The sequence below is a fragment of the Ambystoma mexicanum genome, chromosome 3q, assembly GCF_040938575.1.
Source record: "Ambystoma mexicanum isolate Mex_15411 chromosome 3q, UKY_AmexF1_1, whole genome shotgun sequence".
In the NCBI taxonomy this organism is placed as follows: domain Eukaryota; kingdom Metazoa; phylum Chordata; class Amphibia; order Caudata; family Ambystomatidae; genus Ambystoma; species Ambystoma mexicanum.
The window spans coordinates 68,521,294-68,546,025 of NC_090926.1; the positions used below are offsets into that span (position 1 = coordinate 68,521,294).

At 42.4% G+C, this 24,732-nt stretch overlaps 1 protein-coding gene across 5 annotated transcripts in view; it reads left to right on the top strand.

The window, feature by feature from the left end:
• Positions 1-24,732, top strand: part of LOC138582142 (zinc finger protein 154-like) — a 210,961-nt gene that overhangs the window by 104,066 nt on the left and 82,163 nt on the right. For 4 of the 5 annotated variants that reach the window (XM_069653164.1, XM_069653160.1, XM_069653159.1 and 1 more), the window contains one exon: positions 2,275-2,388. The exons of the other annotated variant lie outside the window; for it this stretch is intronic. In XM_069653164.1, the coding sequence (XP_069509265.1) occupies positions 2,275-2,388 (114 nt within the window). The remainder of the gene's footprint in view (positions 1-2,274; positions 2,389-24,732) is intronic. 5 annotated transcript variants of the gene reach the window in all.

A 24,732-nucleotide genomic window follows, 5' to 3' on the forward strand; every position in this document is an offset into this window, starting at 1 on the left:
GCTCGACCATGACCCCAGCCCCACCAAACCACCCTCGTTATCCACTGCACCTACCCTGCATCCTATTTCAGTGTTCACTATACCCTCATAATGTGACCAATGCCCAAGCCCTCTAAAATATATATTATATACACACATTCATGCGTCACTACATTCAGTCCAGATATATCAAAAAGCATTTTTTCCGGTATTACGGAATGAGCTCTGACAATTTGCACGTATTGTTACTGAATAGCAATTTTCTGGTGTGTGACTTACAAGCCGGCCCTAGTATTGAAAATGGTACGTGCACAGTCGGGCAGAGCCGCTTCACTGCAAGGTATATCTAACAACCTATTTATAACTTTCCATTTAAATCGTTGTAATGCTGCAATTTAAACACGTGTTAAAATGTGTGGGCGCACGCTTTACCGGCCATTAGTCACTGCTTATTCTTTATGGAAACACGTTATAATGCAATGTAAAACTTCAAGCCTTTTGTTTGGGTCAGCGCTGCTCTGCGCAGTCGGGGACAGGAGTGGAGGAGGGAAGTGACGTCTAGGTGTAGCACTTCAGGGAAGGGAAGGAACGAAGGGAGGAAGGAAGGAAGCAACGAACGAACGAACGAACGAACGAACGAACGCCGCGGGGACAGTTTGCCCATCGGCAAACCGGAAAGTAGGGATGTTTTCAATGGATAGTTTGTATTGCAGGGTCCCTGCTGGACTTTCTCAGCCGCATCTGTCTCCATGCTAATGCATGCGCAGCACCACAGCGCTCACCATGGCAATCTCTCACTATTAAGTATTGAACAGCCAACAAGCCATTATAATCGTTCTATTCCCGCACTTCATCAATGTAAACAGATGTGGGAAAGGACTGCGCATAGGAATTGGGCATCCATCCTAAATGTGTGCACAGGCGTGGGGGGTCGAGTTGCAGGGCCCTGTGAGAGCTGCATTGTGTGAGGTGGGTTGTCATGCTATGTGCTAGCCTTGGGAGGAGTTGCAGTGTGTATAGGAGTGTTGCAGGGCCTGTGAAGCGCCTCTGCAAGGCCTGGGAGCTGAGCATGCCGGATCCCTGGCTCAGCCCATCAGCCTCAGGTTTCGTGGTTGTTGCTCGCTTGGGTATGTGTGGTGCTGGTAAAGCAATGGGGTGGGAGCGTCTTGCAACAGATGAGAGTCTAAGGCAGACCAGGATGACAGACCATGCGGTCACTCGGATGCGTAACAGGTGGCTGATTCTGCTCCAGCCTTGCATACCTTTCAGCAGCAACAGTCTGCTATTAAACATCCTGATTTGCAGAAGCTACAGATACAGTTTATTTTGGCTGTCAAAAGATATACTCTCTTGATGCCCCCCCACCCTGCCTCCACTCTCTCTACTGCTACTCATTCTGCCCACACCCACCAAACCTACCCTCACCCTCTACACAAACCCACCCTAACCCCACTCTCTCTATCCCCACTCTCTCTATCCCCACTCTCTCTACCCCCGCCCAACCCACATTCACCCACCCTAAATCCACTCACACATCCTAACCCCACTCACCAAGCCAGCCTACTCCCACACACCCTACCCCCACTCTCTACCCCACCTACCCTATCCCCATTCTCTCTACCCCAATCTCTATACCCAACCTAACATACCCCCATGCTCTGTACCTCCACTCTGAACCCCCGTCCTCTCGAACCCCAATCCACCCACCCTACCCCCACTCTCTACCAATCCACCCAACTCCCACTCTCTCTACTCCACACCCACAATACCCTCACTCTCTCTACCCTCACCCACCCACACTACCCCCTCTCTACTGCCAAGCACCCCATCCCCTCTCTCTACCCCATCCACCCATCCTACACCCTTTCTCTTATCAACCCTACCCCCTCTGTTAACACACACCCAAACCCCCTCTCTCTAGCCTCACCCACCCTACAGCCTTCATTCCCACACATCCACCCTACCTGCGCTCCCTATCCCCTCTCATCCTTCCTCTCACACTTTCGCATTATTTCTTGCCCTCTTACTCTTTCTCGTTCATATTTCCTCTTGCTCATCATCGGCACCCTCTATCAATGGCTTCCACCGTTGCTCTATTCCCCTTCTCATTCTATTGCACACCTGCACCCCTTTATCGCATCCTCCTTTAAAAATGTTCACTCTCCTTCTTGCACCCTGGTGCCTATAAATGCAGAATGCAAAGAACATCAGTGAATGCCAAAACTATTGGCATTGCCAATGCCTGTTTCTTATGCATATACATTCTGAATGTCTGTCTTTATCTCTGTGCAACAGGGGACAAAACCACCAATCTCAATGAGTTACTGAGGATAAGTCGAGAGGATAACCTACATCTGGACAATCCTCCAGCAACAGAAGAAAAAGAAAGAAACAATTGTCTCAGTGCAGGTGAAGAAGTAGGATATCTGTTCTATTCTGAATGTACACATTTCATTAACTTTTTCCCGCTGCTCATGTCCCCCAGAAAAAAACTCCTTGTGGAACTTGTGGCCTTGTTGGTAAAAGGAGTTTCAGTTGTTGGAGGGCGTGATAGTGTTTGTTGGTGCATCATATGAAATACAAAACATGGCTTTTGGGAACACTTGGGTTTATGGTAAGAATATGATCTCACACAGTAATTAGAAACCTTGGTATAAAACGGTGGTATTTCCGGTGAGGGCTTCGCCTGGTTGTGAACAGCTGTTGGGGTGGGACTGTAAATGGAAATATTCTAGTGTAAAATATTTGAGGATTTATATTACTCGTGATTTTGGAAAGTTAGTAAGTTTTAATGTTGATAAAATCATTGAGGTTCTTAAGTGGGATGTTATGAGATGGGGATGTGTTAATCTGACTCTTTGGGGCTAAGTCAATGCTATTAAAGTGATTTTGCTACCGAAGATTCTGTATGTTGTTCAATCTCTGCCTTTACTTTTTACAAAGGGAACATTTGCACATATAGATAGATTGTTTCAGGATTTTTTGTGGGGATTTGGGAAGAGGGCCAGGATTCCCCGGTACATTATGGTCAAGAGTGTTAAAGATGGAGGATTTGGGTATCCGGTTTTGAGAAATTATTGTAGTGGTTTCTTGTTGAAGAAAGTGTCTTGTTAGTCTGGTGCAGATCTGAACGGGATACCGTTTTGGGTACAAATTGAGATGCAGCGGTTTTTGCGTTATGATATTAAATGTTTATTTTCTTTTGGAAAGTTGCCTAAGAAGGTACAGTGTTTGAAAACCGTGTTGGCTACTAAAGAGGCGTTGTCGTCGTGGATGGTTGATACTGGTCAGGGATTGTATCTTTATGAGGAGGCCTCACTTTGGCATAATCCTGGTCTGGTGTTTGATAATAAGGTACTGTCTTGGAAAAGTTGGATTCAGAGGGGAGTTTTGACTGTTGGAGATGTGTGGAATGATGCTGGGGTAGTGCCTTTTGAGAGTTTGGTTGAAAATTTTGGTTTGAGGAATAGGGAATTGAGGAGGTATAATATTTTGGTAGCTTTACTCATTGAGCGGAGAGAGATGTTGGATGCTCCATTTTTGAGAAAGCCGAAGAACTTTGGTATTTTGGAGATGGGATTTCAAGGAGTGTCTAAGTTTACACAGTTTATGCTTCCGGATAGGCAATGGTTGGATTTGTGGGAAAAGTTGAGGTTATCGTGGACAGAGGAGCAGGAAAATAGCATTGAGAGAATGGGATAATATTTGGAGAGTGCCGACGACAGCCAAAGTGGATTTGCAATTACGCTACATCCATCAAAGGATAGTGGGCAGAATTTATTGGACTCCAGCGCGTATGTGCAAATTAGGTTTGGTTGATGATGCTTTGTGTTGGGGTTGTGGGAAAGAACAGGGTACACTGTTACATATGTTAAGGCATTGTGAAGGGTGCTAGGCTTTTGGAGGGAGGTTCTTGACAGGATTTACCAGATCTGGAACATTGTCTACCCACGCAATCCCTTGGCTGTTATATTTTTGTCATATGGTGGTGGGCGTAATGTGAGTTGGGTGACGTTGTGTGCAGTGCGTAAAGTTTTGTTGGTGGCAGCTAAACAGGTGTTGAAGGTCTGGAAGACACGAAAAAGCCAACAGTGGAGGAGTGGATTTTGGATGTTAGAGCTTTATCGAGGTTTGAAAAGACAATGTTTCGTAAACGGGATAAGGCAGACCTTTATGATGAAATGTGGGAGGATTTTGATGACCTTTATGGATAAGGCTAGGTTGTGTTATGGAGTGGAGTGCAATGGTTTACTTTCAAGTACCATACTTTTGGGGGTGGGGGGATTTGTGTTGTTTATGTGGTTGTTTGTGTGGTCTTGTTTGCATGTTGTTATTTGTTTGGTACATTTGATTTGGTTTTTGATTGATTTTACAGTTTGATATGGTGGGATACAGGGTTTTGATGTACAATTCTGTTGTATTGCTTCCCACTATTGTATGTTATGCAGTTCATTGACTTTGGATGATGTTACTGTTGGATGTTGAATATTGTTGAAAATAAGAAATAAAGAGTTTAAAAAAAAAAAGAAACCTTGTGCCTCAGAAAGCCAATGCACTATAAGCCTTATTACGGGTAGGAAGGTGTGGGAAATGATGGTAATGTGGCAGTAATTCGGTTACTGCCATGTTACCGCCGAATTCCCGCCCCGCCATACAACAAGTTTGACAGAGAAGTGGAGGATTTTCCTCCAGCTAGAAGCTGCAGGAAAATCCAGCACCTTCCAGCCAAAAAAACAGCAAAATCAGGGGAATTTCCGCCAGTGGTAACTCTGCTGAAATCCCCATGGAGTCCTACAGACAACACTGCCTACCACCACTTGTAATCACTGGTAATTCGGCCGGACCAAGTGGCGGTAACAGTAATTCTGTTTGGTAATATCTCGGCAGATTTACCACCAAATTTATACTGAGGCCCTATAACTTCTTTATATTTTTTAAAAGAATGTCTTCACATTTCTCCTGTTCATCACTGATGGCATATACGTCATTCAACACTTGGGGACTGATTCACAGAAGCATTTATAATGGCACAATCCCATTGGAAATCGCTCTGTGACTCAGGCCCTTGGTCTTGTCATGTAGGTTTGAAGGGATCCAGATAAGAAGAAAGTTACAATGTTGTCCAGTCTTCACTTGCAGCGTACCCATGTATGTATTATCCTATACATGGTGGAGGTAGTTAAATTGAAAGATAATCGAATCCAGTATTTTTCTGCGCATCACATTTTTAAATGAAAATTTGACTTAACCATTTTTTGCAAGTCACCCTGTCTGGGTTATTGATGCAAACAACTAGAATCAGTCAAGTGACGGCCACATGGGCAAGGCATAAGCAGGGATTTGCACAATGAAAGGACGGGGTAAAAGGAAGTCCCGGTCAGCTATCTTTCTCGTGTTCAGTCTTCTGGAATTAACTTTAAAATAGTTGAACAGCTTACCTACCGCTGCAGTACCTGGAATCAGCGGATGTGTGTGCTACAGTGAATGTAGCCGGAATGGGATTGAGGTATTGTCTCAAGTGCTGCACGCTCACCAGGAACGCATCGGATGTTCTACTTGTGATCGGTTCAGGTCTCATGTCAAGGGTACATTATTTTGGAGCGTCCAGCAGTGATCTTCCTTTTTTCCTGTCACTTTCATTGTCAAATGACACGCTTTAGAATGGTGCCCTTCGGTGTCCGCCTTGCACTTAAAATAAGATGGTTCTGTCATCCAGTTACAGAGACCGCATTTGGTGCCGGGGGTGGGGGGGTCTGGGGGTAGGGTTCAGCTCCTGAGAGAGAACCAGCATTCTAAATAATTCAAGGTCAGTTGCAGCTGGTGAATATTTTCAGTGGAGGGGCATGAACATCTCCCCGAATTTGTTAGTGACCAAGCATTGTGCCCAAAATAATGTTGGTGCATTATTGGGGTATGGGGGGGTTACAAGCTCCACTCCAGACAGAATTGTAAAAATAATAGGTTGAAATGGAAAATGGGGTAAAAGCCATACACATTACGATGGATTCTGTAGGGTAACACATGACTAAATACAATATGTCCGCTGACCAACAAGCCAGAATTCCATTGCAATCCCTTTCATGCTGCTGCGCTCAAATTATCTGCATTGAGGCTGTTTCTCACGTTCATGAATCTGAGCCTACTATATATGCCAACATGCATATTGTAAATGCTCTGATGATGCGTCCGCAATAAATGCCACTATTGCCAGTGTACTGTAAATCACTTCCAGGAAGCTGCACCCACAATTTAAGCCAGCATTTGCCAGTTTGCTGTCTTCCTTCGCTCTGAGAGAACATTATGCTAACTCTTTCTAATGGCTCTTGTATATTTCACATAGCCATAAAATATGTTTCCATATCTTTCTGAACTTAGTGCATCCATTGAATAGACTACTTCATGCTTGTTGTGTGATTGGCTATCCACTTAGGCAATTACAGACATGCAGGATTATGAAAACATTCAGTATCGGTCACTAATCACTTTGAGAATCTCCCGCACACAGTATATGCTTCAATTGCCACTGGAAATAACATATATCTATATTTCTGAGGATTGTGGAATCTGCTTAGATCACATGCTGTGCATAGGCCGACATCTAGTGGAAGCTGCAGAGTATTACAGTTTGTTTTTCGAAACTCGAAAAGGGGCGTCGAACTAGGGCGTGCCAGTAATACTATCCCTAGTGTGACGTCCACTGTACCCATGATCCCTCACGCGTGTAAGACCCTCAGATTGTTTTTTTCCACCATACTTGTCGGAAGCATAATCGCGGAGTTCCCTGGCTTTTAGCCATTTGTCATATAATTATCAACAAATCCCCGTTCTCCAACACTACGTCGAAGATCGCCGAAGATCGACGTCCGTACTTGAGACCGAGGAAGAACAGCCGTCTGGACTACACGACGGACTTTGGGCCCTGGAAGGCCTCTGGCCTCGGCCTGGGCCTCTGAAGGCCTCTGGCCTCGGCCCTGTGCAAGTAGGGAGAGTGGGTGGTGGATATACACACACACTCGTTTCCTACATATACCCGGCCGCTGCCAGATATTGACATATGGAGAGTACTCCATTTAAATTCTGCCCGAAGTGCAACCGTAAGTTCCCCTGGGTAGACTAACATAATACCTGTAACCTGTGTCTTCCAAGGGACCACCCCGAGGCAAATTGTAGAGCTTGTATGCTCTTCAAAGCCAAGACACTTAAGGACCGCTCAACCAAGCGTTGGGCCCACTACGCCAGGCAACTCGAGGCCATGGACGCAGTGGGTTCCTTCAGCGATGGCAGCAACGCCGCGGTATCAGACGGCGAGGGCACAGGGGTGTCGTCAGGCACCCAAGCGCAAGCCCCTGACTTCGGAGGACCGACCGGCGGGTCAGTTATGGGGACAACACCCGGCCGCAAAAGCGCTACCCACACCTCTTCCACTAAACACACTAACCCCACCGGAGATTCGACACGTGTGTCGGGTGATCGGCATAAGAAGGCACAGAAAGAGTGGTCCGCCAAATCGGTGTGCTGTGGGCGTTCCAGGTCACGGTCACCCCATGACACACAGCAACCGTCCACGATTGCTAAGAGTGCCACATTACCTAAAGTCACAGAGGTATGGTCGTCAGAAGACGAATCCAACCTCTACCCCGAGGCAGCACGTTCGACAGCTACTCCGGTAGTTCGTTTGACGTCTGCTTCAACGCCCCTCTTCCAAGACTCCCGAATCTAGTGATCCCTCCTCCGATTCTCAACGCCAAGCGTCAAAAGATTCAGGAAAGTCCAATGGGTCAGGAAAGCATTCCTCTACACATGGGAAAGGGGAGAAACAACATAAGAAAGCCTCTGAACTCCAGGTTCAGAAGGAGAAACACAAGCACCCCAAATCTTTAGAAAAGTCCAATGCCCCTGACCCTGTCGCTAGGCCAAAGATTGTCCCTCCCACTCCTCAGCATATGGGCATGGATGAGGAACCACAGCAGGAAAGGGTTATTCTCAGTTCCAAGGAATGGAACTCGGAGGACATTGACAGGGTAATGAGGAGAATGTCCTTTTTTGTAGATTTCTACAAAAAAGACCCTAATTATTTCCAGAGCTATCAGAGTACCCCTGCAACCTCTGCCACTTCGGGACCCAAAGACCCTCAACCTCCTACTAAGAGACTCCGTACTGAGACTCCAGTTCAGGGGCTGATTTCAGACCCTTTCAGTGTTGAACCTTACCAGCAGTATGGTGAGGATTCGGAAGTACAAATGCTAGACGACCAGACCAGGGTGGATTACTATGGAGATGATGAAGACCAGGAAGAGGAGGAGGAAGACGAGGCAGAGGCCTATAGTCTCAACTCCCCTATTCCCAAGGACCCCATGTGAATGACTCACCTGTTTACAATCAGCCTTTGCTCAATTAAGTTTTATCCAAGGCGGCAGCCCATTTCCAAATTGACACTCAGGGTGCCCAAGAAGAGAGAGATTTTGCAGAGCAAATTCTAGGGGATAAAAGATCCATTGTCCAGGCTATCCCCATTCTAAAATCTATTCAACGCAGAATCAATCCTTCTCTGGTGACCCCTAATCTTAATCGGGGCAGTTAACCTGCAAGTAGAAAAATTATTCAGGGCCGCTCCCTCCCACCCACTGTACATAAGGGGTCAGCTAAAACCCGACTCATTAGTGGTTACAACCACCAGAAAGAGAGCGGGAACACAACTAGCATCTTCGGAAGCTCCCCCGGACAAAGAGAGCAAGAGAATATATGCTCTAGGTAGGAAGGTGGCATCAACGTCGGCATACCAAGCACGTATTGGCAATACCACCACTCTGCTAGCAAGCTACAATTGCCACCAATGGGAACAGGTAGCTGCCCTAATTGCCTCCGCACCAGAACCTCTAAAGAGCCGGTTGGCCCAGATTGTGTCGGAAGGAAGATCAGTGTCCGGATGCATTCTCAGGGCAAACTTCGATGCAGCAGACAATGCAGGGAGGCTAATAGCAGAAAGCACAGTGATTAAATGACACGCTTGGCTAAGGCAGTCAGGGTTTAAACCCGAGACCCAAGCCACCCTCATAGACATGCCGGTAGAACCAAATGTCCTGTTTGGGAAAGCAGTGGAGAAAGCACTAAAAACGGCCAAGGACGAATTGATACCTTAAAGTCCCTTGGCCAACTAACAAATAAACCCCCAAACCAGCGGGGAAATAATAATTTTCGTCGCTTTCACGGCCAAAACTCCCAGAGAGGGTCCAATTACTATCAGAACCAAGGAACCTCGTGGGGCGGCAACCAACAGGCTACCCAAGGTTTCTCCAGAGGTCAAAAGAGGGGCCGTGATGGGGGTAGAGGCAGCCCAGGTAGAGGCGCTACGCCTCCCAATAAACAGCAGTGACGTTCTGCTCCCGGTCCCTTCCCATGGATCCCCAGTAGGGGGGGCGCATTTCCATCTTCACCCACGCATGGGAAGGGATCACTTCGGACAGATGGTGCTGTCCACAGTGTCCGCGGGATACTGTATAGAGCTACTGGAACGCCCCCGCAACCATCCTCCAAGACAGAAGATACACTCCTTGGAGCGCCAAAGAATCCTCCTCGAAGAGATCGTCATTCATCTTGCAAAGGACGCAATATAACTCATCCCGGGCAACCAGGTAAACAAAGGTATTTATTCAACTTACTTCCTTGTGCCAAAAAAAGATCTAACGATGCGCCCAGTATTAGACTTGCGCCCTGCAAACAAGTATGTCAAGCCACAAAAAAACTGCATGACTACACTCCAGGAAGTAATCCCCCTACTAAAAAGAGGAGATTACATTGCAACATTGGATATGAAAGATGCTTATTTTTATATTTCCATGTTCCCAGCGCACAGAAGATTCTTGCATTTCAAGGTGGACAGCCAGCACTACCAGTTCAAGGTGCTGCCCTTCGGTATAGCCTCGGCTCCAAGGGTATTCACCAAGGTACTGGCGGTGGTGGCGGCGCACCTACGCAGGGAGGCAATACCAGTGTACCCTTACCTGGACGACTGGCTCATCACGGGGGAAACCCCCTTAATTTGCAGATCCAACATTCAAAGAACAATCGACCTCCTCTTCCAATTGGGCTTCTCGATCAACGAGAGAAAGTCAAGCCTGGTGCCAGGCACCTCCAAATAGTTCCTAGGAGCTGTCCTAGACACCAAAGAGGGATTGGCCTTTCCATCAGAGGAAAGAATTCGTAATCTGTTACTGCAAATTCCTCAATATCAGTCCGGTTGCCAGATAAGGGTGCGCAAAGCGATGTGTTTGCTAGGCATGATGGCATCATGCATTTACCTAGCTCCCCACGCGCGCCTGCACATGCGACCCATGCAGGAATGGTTGGCGAAACAGTGGTCTCAAGCAAGTGGTCAGTGGGACGATCTAGTGGTCGTTTCGCCAACACTAGTACAGAGTCTTCACTGGTGGACAAGAGAGAATCTTTCAAAGGGGAAACCCTTTTACAATCCAGAAATACAGGCCGTAGTCACTACAGACGCGTCCCTGTCATGGTGGGGAGCACACCTCCTTCACCACACAGCTCAGGGTCTCTGGTCTCACACAGTGGCTCAGAATCACATCAACCTGCTAGAACTTCTGGTAGTCTTCAGAGCGCTTCGGGGAGTTCGAACCCCACCTATCCAACCTGTCAGTGCAGATCCAAACAGACAGTACGATGGCAATGTTTTACATAAACAAGGGGGCACTCGTTTGCCAAATCTGTCTGGGCTTGCCCAGAAAATTTGGATATGGGCACTCAGACGGAACATTTACCTGTCGTCTCAACATGTTCCAGGGATCTCAATTCATTAGCGGACGCTTTGAGCAGAGATCCCCTCCAAAAAGAACACGAATGGCGTCTACACGAAGAAGTCATAGAAGATCTCTTCTCTCAGTGGGGTTTCCCCACTATAGACCTATTTGCCACAAGCGAAAACCGACAATGCCCACAATTCACATCCAGATTCCCCCAGCCAGGCTCCAAGGGGAACGCTCTAGGGATTAATTGGTCAGGGATGTTTGCCTACGCTTTTCCACCAACCCCTCTGATGAGGAAGGTGGTCAACAAGTTACACAGGGAATCGATGATGCTCATCTAGTTGCTCCTATGTGGGCGATACAACCATGGTTCCCACACCTACGCAGACTGGCAGTGTGCAACCCCATCAGACTCCCGTGCTGGTACAACCTACTCTCCCAGCATGAAGGACAAACAGTGCATCCTAAACCAAACTCGTTGAACTTGGCAGCATGGCTCCTGAAGTCATAGAGTTTGGCCATCTCAATTTACCCCAGAGATGTATGGATATCTTAAAAGAATCAAGAAAACCTAACACAAGGCACTGTTATTTTGATAAATGTAAATGATTTGTTATTTGGTGCCAGAATAAACAAAATCAACCCAATTGATTGATCTCCTTCCAATATTGTCACCTACATGATCCACTTTCTGGACGCAGGGTTGGTATTTAATTCACTCAAGGCACACCTGGTGGCGCTGTCAGCCTACACCACCTCCCATAACAAGGTGTCATGGTGGAAAGTGCCAGTTGTCAAAGCCTTTATGGAAGGGGTGAAGTGACTACACCCTCCAATTTCTAACCCACCACCAGGGTGGGACCTTAATGTGGTGCTTGCTAAACTCATGCCCCCCCCCCCCCCTCTGAACCCATGCATAAATCTAGTCTCAAACACCTCACTTATAAAACTGCCTTCTTAGTAGCCATTACATCCATAAGAAGGGTCAGTGAAATTCAAGCTCTGTCAGTGCAGGATCCTTTCTTTACTGTCCATAAGGATAAAGTGGTTCTACGAACTCACCCTAGGTTCTCACCTAAGATTATTTCTAAATTCCATGTTAACCAGTCCATTAAGCTACCAGCCTTTTTCCAAGAATCCAAGAGCTCTGCTGAGGTGAAACTCCACACACTAGATGTGAGAAGAGCGGTCCTCTACTTCGTAGACAAGACCAGACCGCTAATAAAGGCAGATTAACTGTTTGTCTCCGCAGCTACAGGCAGAGAAGGAGATCGCGTCTCTAAAGGTGCCATCTCTAAATGGATAGTCAAATGTATCCAGCTGTGTTACTCCCTTTCAGAAAAGACACTGCCTTTTACGCCAAGGGCCCACTCTACAAGAGGTTCTAAGACATTTGTTCGCTCATGACCCTTCTCACATCCCACCTCCTTCTTTTAACACTGCTCGCTAATGTATGCACAGCTTGTGATCTAAGCAGATTCCACAAGCCTGAGAAGGGATACATTACTCACCGTAATTGTATTTCTGATGCTTGTATCTGCTTAGATTCACATGTGCTCGCCCTTCCTCCCCTCTGAGAGAAGGCGCATGGATGCTTGTAGTCTTATCTATCTTATCTGCTGGGATACTCTGTACTCACGCTACTCCTCATGCTACCTCATGTCAGAAAAAATACAATCTGAGGGTCCTACACGCATGAGGGATCATGGGTACAGTGGACGTCACACTAGGGATAGTATTACTGGCACGCCCTAGTTCGACACCCCTTTTTGAGTTTCTCTGCAGCTTCCACTAGATGTCGGCCTATGCACAGCATGTGAATCTAAGCAGATGCAAGCATCAGAAATACGATTACAGTGAGTAATGTATCCCACATATATGTATATATATATTCAGTGAAAAAACCTTGTTAAAGGGACGTTATGGTTAAGTTGCACTACTAAAAACCTATGAAATTCAGTGAAAAAACTTTGTTAAAGGGACGTTATGGTTCCAAGTAAAACCGAAAAACCCTTGAAATTCACCAGTTATGGTAAGCTACGCAACCATAACTCGCGCCACCACCGTGCACTGCTAAGACTAACACCCACGACATCAAAGATGACATCACAAATGTCATTGATGACATCACTGATGACATCACATATGCATTTACTTTTCATTAAATGTCTGTACAAGGGATTCTTATTATAATGTTGAGAAAAAAGTGTCAAAGATCATTGGAATAAATATCAAGAGCTAATTAGTGCATTAATCAATGCATTGATATAAATAGCATTCTATTATGAAGTTCTATCCAGTATACTAAGCTACTCATGCAGAAACATAGGCATTGTGTGCAGCATAAATAATAAAGGTATAATATTCATAATGTTGCTATGTTGAATAATGAAATGATAACTGTTTTCTTATTAAAGTTGTGTGTACTGTGAAATACGTAATAAATAGCTAATAAAACCCACATATTACATAATTGAATTATTACAGACAAAACACGACGACACAATAACACATACAAATATGGGTATATACAGGGAAAGTGAAGTAAGCAAAAAGGCAGAAGTAGTAGCAGAAAGAATTTATAACCTAACTGATTATCTTTATGCAAATAAATGATTGCTCTGTTTCAAAGCTGCTATTTACCCTATGTATATGTATCACATGATGTGACTGGACCCTAAGGAAAGTAGTGCGAGTACAATGTATACAAATATGAGCATGTACAGGGAAAGTACAGTAATAAAAAAACAGAACTATCAGAAAATGCTGATAACTCTACTGATTATGTTCATGCACAGAAAGGATTGCTGTCTTTTAAGCCTGTGTCTTCCCTTATGTATATGTTTCACATGATATGACTGGACCCTAATAGAATTTCTGTAAAAACATACTTGAGGGATAACTCTACAAATATAGTACCTTTTCAATTGTTTTTTTTCCGGCCTGCTACTGAATAAAACCATGTGCCCTAGATTTGTCTGTAAAGGAATAAAGAGTGAGCCAGACATGTGATGTCATCAGTGATGTCATCAATGACATTTGTGATGTCATCTTTGATGTCGTGGGTGTTAGTCTTAGCAGTGCACGGTGGTGGTGCGAGTTATGGTTGCTTAGCTTACAAGGGTTTTTCGGTTTTACTTGGAACCATAACGTCCCTTTAACAAAGTTTTTTCACTGATTTTCGTAGGTTTTTAGTAGTGCAACTTAACCATAATGTCCCTTTAAAAAAGTTCTGAATTTCATAGGTTTTTAGTAGCACAACTTAATAATAACTCTGATTTTATGTACATGTAAAATTGAACATACTGAACCTCCTCTACTGAGTTTGATGTCCGCAAACTCTTTTAATGTCCTCGGCCATGTTCGGACAACAGCACCACTGCCTAAAAACTCTGGGGGAGGTATGTTTAATTGTTATATCACAACATATGAACATTTTACAAATTCACAAACCAGCACACATACACATTATATGTAGTAATACATAAGAAGTGTAACCCATATATCTAACACACTAACCATTCATTTAAATACAATATGTTCTAAAATGGAATATACCAAAAGAAGATAAATAGGCTTCCAACATAATTACCTCACAGACACTCCACAACCAAGAAGAATAGCAGACCTACAGACTACTCAGAACATACCTTACCTGAAATAGTAAGTGTACTACATTTTACTCATATATTTATAAACTTTCTGTATTAGATAAAAAAAAATGATGATATGTTTTTTTTCTCACAGAAATGTCTAGTACTCTAGAGTGGCTAGAGGAGCATTTCCCACATGAGGAAATGTCAGAAGATAGTGAAACTAATGGTAGACACTTTACAATATAAACCATTTAATTATTATTATTTTATAGACATTTAACATTTATATATTTTTTTGTACAGAGCATACCAAAATAGAAAGTACTTCAGAAAAAGCTGTTATGGATAAGACTCTTCACAGCATACAAGAAAAAATTGATTTATTGTTGTCTAATTTTAATAATTTGAAAACCTTTGTGGAAGATCATTTTAAACAAAAAAGTTCGTACCATTGTCCCACATGTACCTGCCCCCCTCACCATATCCCAGTCAGTTATCCCCAAACCCTCTCCATGAACCAAAACGTTTTGATGAGACTTCCATCCCTTCTTCACCTCATACAAATCCTGTTGAAACCCCTAATTCTCCTGTTTTTGTTTCAGTTTCTGCCTCGCCTTCTCTGTCATAAATTATTCTTATATGTTAAATAAAGTTCAATTTTTATATTGTGTTCTAATTAATTTCATTTTTTTTAAAAAAAAAGCAATTTAGGTGTCTGCAGACACCGCGGGTGTCCGTAATGTCCGTAAAGAAACGAAAATGGAGGTGTCCTGAAGAACACTATACCTCTCCGTACTGTTCGCTAGCAAGTTGGAACTGTTCTAAGAACACACGCGGTGTCCTTAAATATTCGTAAATAAACAAAATAGGGGTGTCCTGAGAACGGTATGCCTGTCCGTTTTGTTCGTAGGCAGGTTGAAACTGTTCTAAGAACACATCATGTGCCCTATAATGTTCATAAATAAACGACATAGAGGTGTCCTTAGAACACTATGCCTCTCTGTAATGTTTGCATGCAAGTTGATACTGTTCTAAGAACACACGCGGTGTCCTGAAATGTTCGTAAATAAACAAAATAGGGGTGTCCTGAGAACGCTATGCCCGTCTGTATTATTCGCAACCAAATTGAAACTGTTCTAAGAACACATGTGGTGTCCTCAAATGTGCGTAAATAAACAAAATGGAGGTGTCCTGAGGACGCTATTTCTGTCCGTATTGTTCGCAAGCAAGTTGAAACTGTTCTAAGAACAAACGCCTGTCCGTAACTGTTCGTTTGACGTGTGACGCACTTTTAATTACTTCAGGACCCGAACAGTGTCCGCAGAACATCAACGCGCATGCGCAAACCAATGTCCGTGCATTTGGTGTCCTGCGGACAGGCGCTTTCTTCGCGGACATGTTCGCAAAGCGATCATGTGACTGCGCCCACGCTGATCGCGTGTTCTGAATGCGGACACTGTTCGTGTCCCCGAACAATTTAAAAGTACATTTTCAAGTAATCCACAATATTTTTCAATAAAAACTCACCATAGCACAAGTCCCACATACTAATCCTGAGTTTCTACATACTTATTGTAACTTTTTTAACCTTTTTATGTGTTCGATCTGTCTGCGGACAGTGCGCATGTCTGCGAACCGCGTACAAGCACCCCTATAAAAGACCACGCCCTAGAGCTTATTCTCATTGTGTTTCTGGCTATTCTACAGAGCACAGCGATTTTTGCTGCCACCTGCAGATTTCCATCTTCAACCTGATGGCATCCATGGCTACACTGCTGCCACCTGGTGCTGCATCTGCCTCAGCACCACCCGAACCCCCTCCACCACCTCCCCAAGGGCCTGAAGAGGGGAACAGGAGTGAGGATGCAGAGGAGGAAGAAGAGGATGACGAGAATGAGGTAGTGGAAGTCCCTACTACCCGCACTCGGCGTGAGTCTTGAGTGTGGCGGTTATTTACCATTCATGGGAATGGTCCTATGGCTCGTGCGAACCAAGTCACCTGCAATGAGTGCAAAATGGTACTCAGTCGTGGGAGGCATGGTTCGTACAGCTTTGGGACCACTACCATGAAGCGACACCTAGGTCATTTCACTCTGGGGCCATTCGCAAGGTTGTACCTTGCGAGGAGCGTAGCAGGTTGACTTCCTCTACTTCATCCTCCGTTTCTGATCCTGTCACCACAAGGAACACTCCTGTGAGAAAGCGTATTCCTCAAGCTGCCTCACAGGCCATACGCAATGCTGATGACACTTAACCTTTCGAGGGTCACAGTTGTGTGTATGTACTGCGACGCAGTACTCTGCAGGGGGGAGCGACTTCGAAGTGCTTTCGAGACTATCGTCTCAGAGCACGAGAAGATCTGCTCACTACCCCAATAAAAGCCACTCTACATCTTCCTCTCTCAGCTCACCCTTTCTTATCCCTGTGGTTGGTGTCCCCCCCTTTACCCTCCTTTCCACTCCTCTCCTAGTGTGTCTTATAATATAAAACAACAAAAATAAACAAAAAATAAGGCTCTTTTCAGAGCCGCCTTTCACAGATAAAAAATAGAAGTGAAAATAAATGAAGCAGGGCCCTGTGTATTTTTTTAGAAGTCCACGGACAGTCTGCGGACATCTAAAATTTTGAGGTGCTGCCCTATCATAACCATTGCAATTTTCTCTGCGAGGAAGTGGTGGCTCTGAAAAGAGCCTTTTGGTGGTGTTTGTGTTTGAAAAATTATAAATACTCAACACCTACTACAAAATGGATGTTGTAATTCTAAAAAAGGTCGCAATGCATTTTGTATATTTCTCAGAAAAATCTGATTGCCAGCATAAGTAAGATGTACTCCATCTCTGCGAAAAATGTATGCACTACGAAACATAATATTTTCATTGTGAAAAGAGGACATGCCAAAATCTTTTAGAAAGGCACAAACAGCCTTGTTGACATTGTGTCTTGCTTTCTCCATTTGTGGACCAAATGAAGAAGAACGAAGCCAAGTTTGTCTCTGCGCAATCCGTGAAAAGATTACTTGAGAATTTGGGAACATGTCCATGACCTTCTCAAGTCCTTCTTTCATTGCAAATTGCAAAGAAATTCCAGACACATGTCCTAAACTGTTCCCTCCATAATGAATTATAATTATATCTGGATGTTGCTCTGTCTCCAAAGTAGCTCAGAGAGGTAGCGAGTCCAACTACTTCATTCCACGTAATCCATGCCAGTGTACTTCCACATGTGGGAATCCAAGATCTACAGCTACTTCTCAGCTTTCTGCATGCACCTTCAACCAATGTATCCATGAGTCTCCCAAAATCAAACAATCTGTTTTCTGAAACACACAGCCATAGCTATCTGTTCTTCTCTCAGCAAAAAGAGTATCTGAGAAACTCTCTCCTGGCACAACACACCCACTAAACTTTCCTGACCAATCCCTTTCTATGCTCCTTCCCATTTGCAAGGCTTCCCAACCCAAAAATACCCGGATGTAACACCCGATGTCCGCGAACTACCGCCATGTCCGCAGACATATCGTAACATGGACAGCCCTTCTACCATTTCCACTTCACCCTCTATGCCATTCCATCATTGGATGTAGCTAAGAAGTCACATGACCATCCACCAATCACATAGAAGACCTCTACATCTAACTGCATCATCATAGATCAGCACTGCAAATGTACTGTGAATCTCTCCGAGTACAAGTGTCATTTCATTGGAAAGCACCTTCTACAAGAAATACTGTACAAGTCTCCAAGATTTCTACTTGCAGCTCCATGCATATCCATATGCATGAACACAAACTACAGGTATGCATATTTTCTGTAAAGTACATGTACACATTTTGTAGTTTCATATAAACTGATTAACTGACTTTTACCTTGTATAATCTGTAAAATGAATTTACTGTCTTTTTTCCATCTCCTACTTACAAACCTTTATGCTATTTAATTTTTTTTTACACACACACATTCAAATCATGTAGAACTAACATTTTTGAAATACAATATATAGACTACATATAGTCAAACAAAATTACATGCACACACTATTTTCAAATCTCAAACAACAATACTTGTACAATAACATAAACATTTTTTATTTTTTTATTTATTTAATTACTTATATTTATATAGGGCAAGCAGCCTATGACATTGAGGCACTATTACTTGTAAGAGCTTAGTTACAGGAATAGTGATATTCAGTGGTACATTATGAACTTCACAAGGCATACTAAAGATATTTTGTTTGCTACCGTTAGTCATTGCAGTACAGTTTATTCATTAACAACATATGATATGTATTCAACTGGTGCGACATATCATGTGAATAAGATAGTTTTAATGGTTTTGAGGAAGGCGCTGAGGATGTCAATTAAAAAAATCAATGTCTAAATTAAAAATAGTGCTATATACAAACAAAATTACTAATTTGTTTCTTTTACAATTGCAGTGAAGACCATTATCCTGAAAAGAAGCAGTCGAATTTGAAGTACAAAGAACAACTAAGAAGTAACCTGCTCATTTTAGAAAAAAAGTAAGTTCAATACCACCATAATATTTGTATTATTACTCCACCATAATATTTGTATTATTACTCAAATAAATTGTAAGGTTAAGTCATGCTATTTCTGTGCCTAAAAATAGAGATTGTGCACCATTCTCTCCAAAAATACCCATTTCTTAAACAGCGATTTACAGCCAGAATGGTCCACAAATTCCTATTTTTCGACACACAAATTACCCAGCTCAGCTGCTAGAATTTTGATGTTATAGAACAAACAACTGTTTAAATTGTATAGCATTAGATTTACTATTTGTACTTCTCCATACCACTAGCTTACTTTTTTCTGTCATATGAACCCCAGTTTAGTAGCACATTAATTCAAGAATACCCATCCCTACTAGTTGTAGTTGCCCAATGCACAATCATACACCATTACATACATCTTTATCATCTTACTCAAACACTCATGCACACAGCACACATACATTGCAGAACACCCCAACCTATACCTTCTTTATTTTTTTTCAACAGACCCTAAAGAATGCCTACAAAAAATCAAGTCCGTAGAAAGCAACGCAGAAGTAGAGCAAATGAAAATAAGTGTCCAACATAAGCATCCATCGCTAGCAGAATTTGTAAAAAAAAGTTGAAACAAAACAGCTAATACAGTCATTTAGTGAAACAAAAGAAGTTTAAAGTACAAAAACGTTGCCTCCTCTATCAAAATGTAAAACAAACCAGAAAACTATTAACAAAAAATCAGCTATCACTACAGATAAAACTGCTTCTTTAAATCTTGATATAGTGCAAAGTAAGCATACCAAGAAAAGTATTTTAGCCAAAATGTTCCGTCAGAGTCCTTCAAAATCTTATGAAAAACAGGAGAGAAACCAGGTTCAACCCTTAAAACCTATCGTAGAAAATTAATCTTACAAGCGTTGATAGACAGTGCAATTCTTCTCAAAAGAAAGTTATTTATTTTAGTGTTAAACAAAATGAAACCAATAACAAAACTAATGACTAAATTACAAAAAAGACTTCTCAATAAACGAAATGTCAACAGAAAGAACTTTGTAAATATCTGCGGAGGTGAATGGAGTCACACTACAAGCACAGAACCATACTTTAATGAAGAAGCATACAAACAAAAGCAAACAAATACAATTGCCATACATAGCAGTGGTCGAGGTTATGAAAAAGTTAATACTGTAATGGAACAAGAAGTACTCCTAACAAAAATATGCCCTGAAAACTTAGAATTACCCCTCCATTCAACTGAATCAGAACGTCTAGTGTACAAATGGCCATGCACGTCAATGTGTAACATTCTCAAAAAAATGTTCAAGTCTTTACGCCAATTCCTCAATCAAGATGTGAAAGGCAAAGACAAAATCAAAATGAAACTACTGCAAAATATGGATACCTGTCAAGTGCGCAAGTACACAGGACTACAAGGACATTCATTGGCCTGCATTACAGGACCTACTTGCAAACCACCTTCTATGATATCAAAAGGATATCAACACATCATTCAACTATAAGAAATCTAGTTTATAAACTGTACTATGCTAAAAGTCCTGCTTTAGCACTAGCCAATTTAAATAACATTCTTCTACATGGTACAGCAAAAGACCTACTTGAAGAAATCGACTATATCCAGAAAAAATATTTTGGAAGTGAAAGCCACTTACAGAATCAAATAGCTGTAAACCAAATTAGCAACAATTCTACACATGGCAACCTTTTACTACACACATACAAAAAAGAAATACTACATTTTAAAAGTACATCAGCTGAAGTACCAAACCATGTGTGTGTATGTTGCCGCAGAACTTTTTATAAAAGTAACACAAAAACTGTAGAGCTATCATACAAAATAGAAGACAATGAAGATTCTAAATGGTTTGAATTAGCTCTCTACCTTATAGCAGAAAACAAATATGAAATAACTGACCCCTTAATACTTTGCAGTTACTGACAAAACTTGACAACAACCAAACTCCTTCACGTGCTATCACAAATAATTTGGAATGATATCCACTACCAAAACCCACACAACCTATATGAGAGCATCATAATTCAAACAGTGCACCCATTTCAAGCAATAATACGCCTTCAACCAAAAACAGAAAAATTACCTCCCTCTGAATTAGTGAAAGGTATTCGTGGAAAAGTAGTGTATTTACCATTAGATCTAAAAGAAAATGTGCACACTCTAGGAGTGCAATGTCCAATGCAGCAATCTTTAATTATCTTAGTAAATGGAGTACCTACAAAAGACAAAAGAATTTGGCAACAGCTGGTAGATTTACATAAAGTTAGACAAGCCTTGCAATATCCTAAAGAGAATAATGAATATTACAGAGAAATTAATATTGAAGAAAACTTAAAGGATACAACTGAAATAATTCGAGAGACACAAGAAGCTGGTCAATTTGAGCTCCTAGATCCTGCTACAATATCAAATACTTTAGACCATTATACAATTCATCCATTGCACTCTAATGACACCACAGAAGATGCACTGGAAACGTACCAAATGCGCCAAACAAAAGGATCACCAATCGGCATATGGGAAAAAAGTATACAAGCACATGCTTTTCCTCTACTCTTTCCTACTGGCAAAGGAGGAAGGTACGATGATAGACCTATTCAAATATCAGCATCAAATATCAACATATATATACTAACACCTGGAGAACTTTTTCTCTGGATCCTGTTAATGTTTCAAGATATTTTCACCATTGCTTCATTGCTATGCTACATTTTATTTGTAATAAAACTGTTCCTCCCCTTGGAGAAGTGCAACACTTCTTTTGGAGAAAAGAATACCAAGCCGAGGAGCACCACATATCCACATACTTTTATGGATTAAAGATGCTCCTAAATTTGTTCAAGACAGTGATGCCACTGTTTTACAGTTTATTTAAAAATATGTCACTTGTGAAATTCCATCAGAAGCCACAAATAGTGATCTTCATGCACAAATTTTACAATTTCAAAGACACAAATGTGGCAAATATTGTCGTCGCAAATACAAAAACAAAGGGAAATACTACACCAAATGCCGATTTGGTTTCCCTAGACCAGTTACAAATACAGGTCAAGTGAACAACCTCATTTCTTCAGTTACACATAGTGTTAAAGGTAAGTCACCTAAAAATACATATTACATAAAAAGAACAGAAGAAGAAAAAATATATCAATGATTACAATGCAATCATTGCCCACTTATGGAATGCAAATATAGATGTGCAGTACATTGCAGACAATTCTACTGCAGTTGCATGATATGTCACAGCATACTTAACCAAAGCAGAAAAGACAGAGCTCCAAGACCTCTGGAATGACCTTTCATCAGATAAAACAGTGTCTCAGAAATGATACAGCTTGGGCATAAAAATGCTCTCCCATAGAGAATATGGATCCTATGAAGCAGCTGATTGTTGAACTGGTACTGCATTGTATGGTAAATCTGAAAATATAGTATGGCTAAGTCTTGGTCCAGCAAAATCTAGAAAAAGAGTTCTAAAATCATACGAAGATATAGAAACAATATCCAAACATGATCCCAACAGCCAAGACATTTTAAAAAAACAATTTATTGGACACATACTACCCAAACAGAAGTAATACTTTGGAAACCATGTGTCTATACCACATAGCCCAAAACTTCACATACAAAAATAATATAAAACCCGATGGGAAAAAAAAGGTAAATACAGAGTGACAAACTGTGAAGGCAGCTTAGTAAAACTCACCAAACCAAATTTAATTAATCATATCAAATTGTCATTAAAGACTCCTCAACATAAAGAAGTATATTACATGTCCCTGCTACAACTCTTTAAACCATGGAGAAAAGAAGAAGAAATACTAGATAACTATGACTCATATGAAGACGCTTTCAAAGCAAATGAAAGCACTATAACTGATGTAAACTTTACACAGTACAAAACAATGTTGCACAATGAACATCAACACGAAGAAGAACTCCAGGCCCAACTAGATAAGGACACTCCTGACAGTAGTCAACCTTCTGTAACAGGAAGCCACGAACCACTGGGAGAACCACTAATAACAAATGAGGCAGAATTAGCTTTGACAGAAGTAGAAAATACCATGTGTCAGTATGAAGATAAAGAATACTTAACTATACTACAATCAAAACTAAACAATGAGCAACGTTGCATTTTTCAAGAAGTAACAAAAGAAATTGCACATGGTGTACAACATAAAAACAAAGAATGCACCTGCCAAAATTACAAACCTATACTACTGTACGTCAGTGGTGAAGCTGGTTTTGGCAAAACATTCCTAATCAAAATCATCAGTAAGTTCCTTCAACAATTGACAAACAACAAATTGTGAGCTGTTGTCACTGCCCCCACAGGTTTAGCTGCCTACAACATAGGCAGTATCACTTTACACCGATTACTACTCCTGCCAGTAGAACAACAAAACAAATTAGACTATTACAAACTTTCTACAGAAGCTGCAATGGAACTACGCAGGCCCCGCCGTTGCACTTGCACTACCACCTGGCTTCACCATACTCAGACAAGACAGGCCAGATCGTATAGGAGGCGGAGTAGCCCTCATCTACAAGGAGAACCTCCAGCTCCGACCGGTCAGTCACCCCTCGACCAACAACTCTGACCTCTTATCGGCCAAACTCACACTGTCACCCAACAGCACCATCAACATTCACCTACTATACCTCCCCCAAGGCAACACCCCAGACTCCCAGGATAACATCATTCACACCCTAGGCAATAATATCAAAAGCTCCACCAAAACCGTTCTACTAAGAGACCTCAATCTTGTATTCAACGATACCAAGGACAAATCTGCAGCCACTCTCACCAAGGAACTTAATGACCTGGGCTTCACCCAAAAAGTAGAAAGTCCTACTCACACCAAAGGCCGCATTCTTGACTGGATTGCAGACCATAACTGCCTCTCCACTATCACCTCTAACTCCTCATTGCCCTGGACTGACCACAACTGCATCGAGTTCGCTATTCCTATCACCAAAAACCACAAATCTCTGAGACCTGCTAGCGCTGCACAAGTCAGAAGCTCAAAAAAACTGAGGATAACCTGCGCACGTACCTCAATACCCCCGAGTTAGGTCCCCCATTCGCTAATGACCCCAATATCCTAGCAGATATATACAAAGATGTCATCACCAAAGCTATCAATGAAATAGCACCACTCGAATGGAAAAAAGAGAAGAAATCTCTACACACCAACTCATGGTTTACTGAACTGCACTCAATGCGATCCCACAAAAGAGCAGCACTAAAAAACTGGCAATCTGACCCCTGCACCAGTACCAAAAACAAATTCAATTTAATCTCCCACCAATACAAGATAGCTATCACTGATGCCAAAGCCAATGCTTTCAACACACGAATCTCTAATGCCAAATCACACTCTAAAGAGATCTTCGCCATTTTTAATGAGCTCATTTCTGGACGAAATAATCAAAGATGAAGCTTGGTGTAACAGAATTCAAGCTGCCATGCTACACAAAATTGACCTTCTCCAAAAGAAAATCAAAGACCACTGCAAAGCACTTCCTCAACAGACAGGAACTAAACCTACCAATACCCCACCTACCTCGTCCAAGCCCACCATACCTGACTTCTCCTTCAGAGACGTCACTGAATCAGAAGTTATCAACCTATTAAAAAATCTCAAACCCTCCCCCTGTAAAGGTGATATTTGACCACCAAAACTCGTCAAAGACTGCGCAGACTGCTTTGCGCCGCTCTTTACGGCATTCATCAATGCGTCCTTTAAAACAGGCATCATCCCAGCTAACCTCAAAGAGGCCTGGGTCCGGCCTCTCCTAAAAAAACCTACTCTCGACCCCTTACAACCTAACAACTACAGACCAA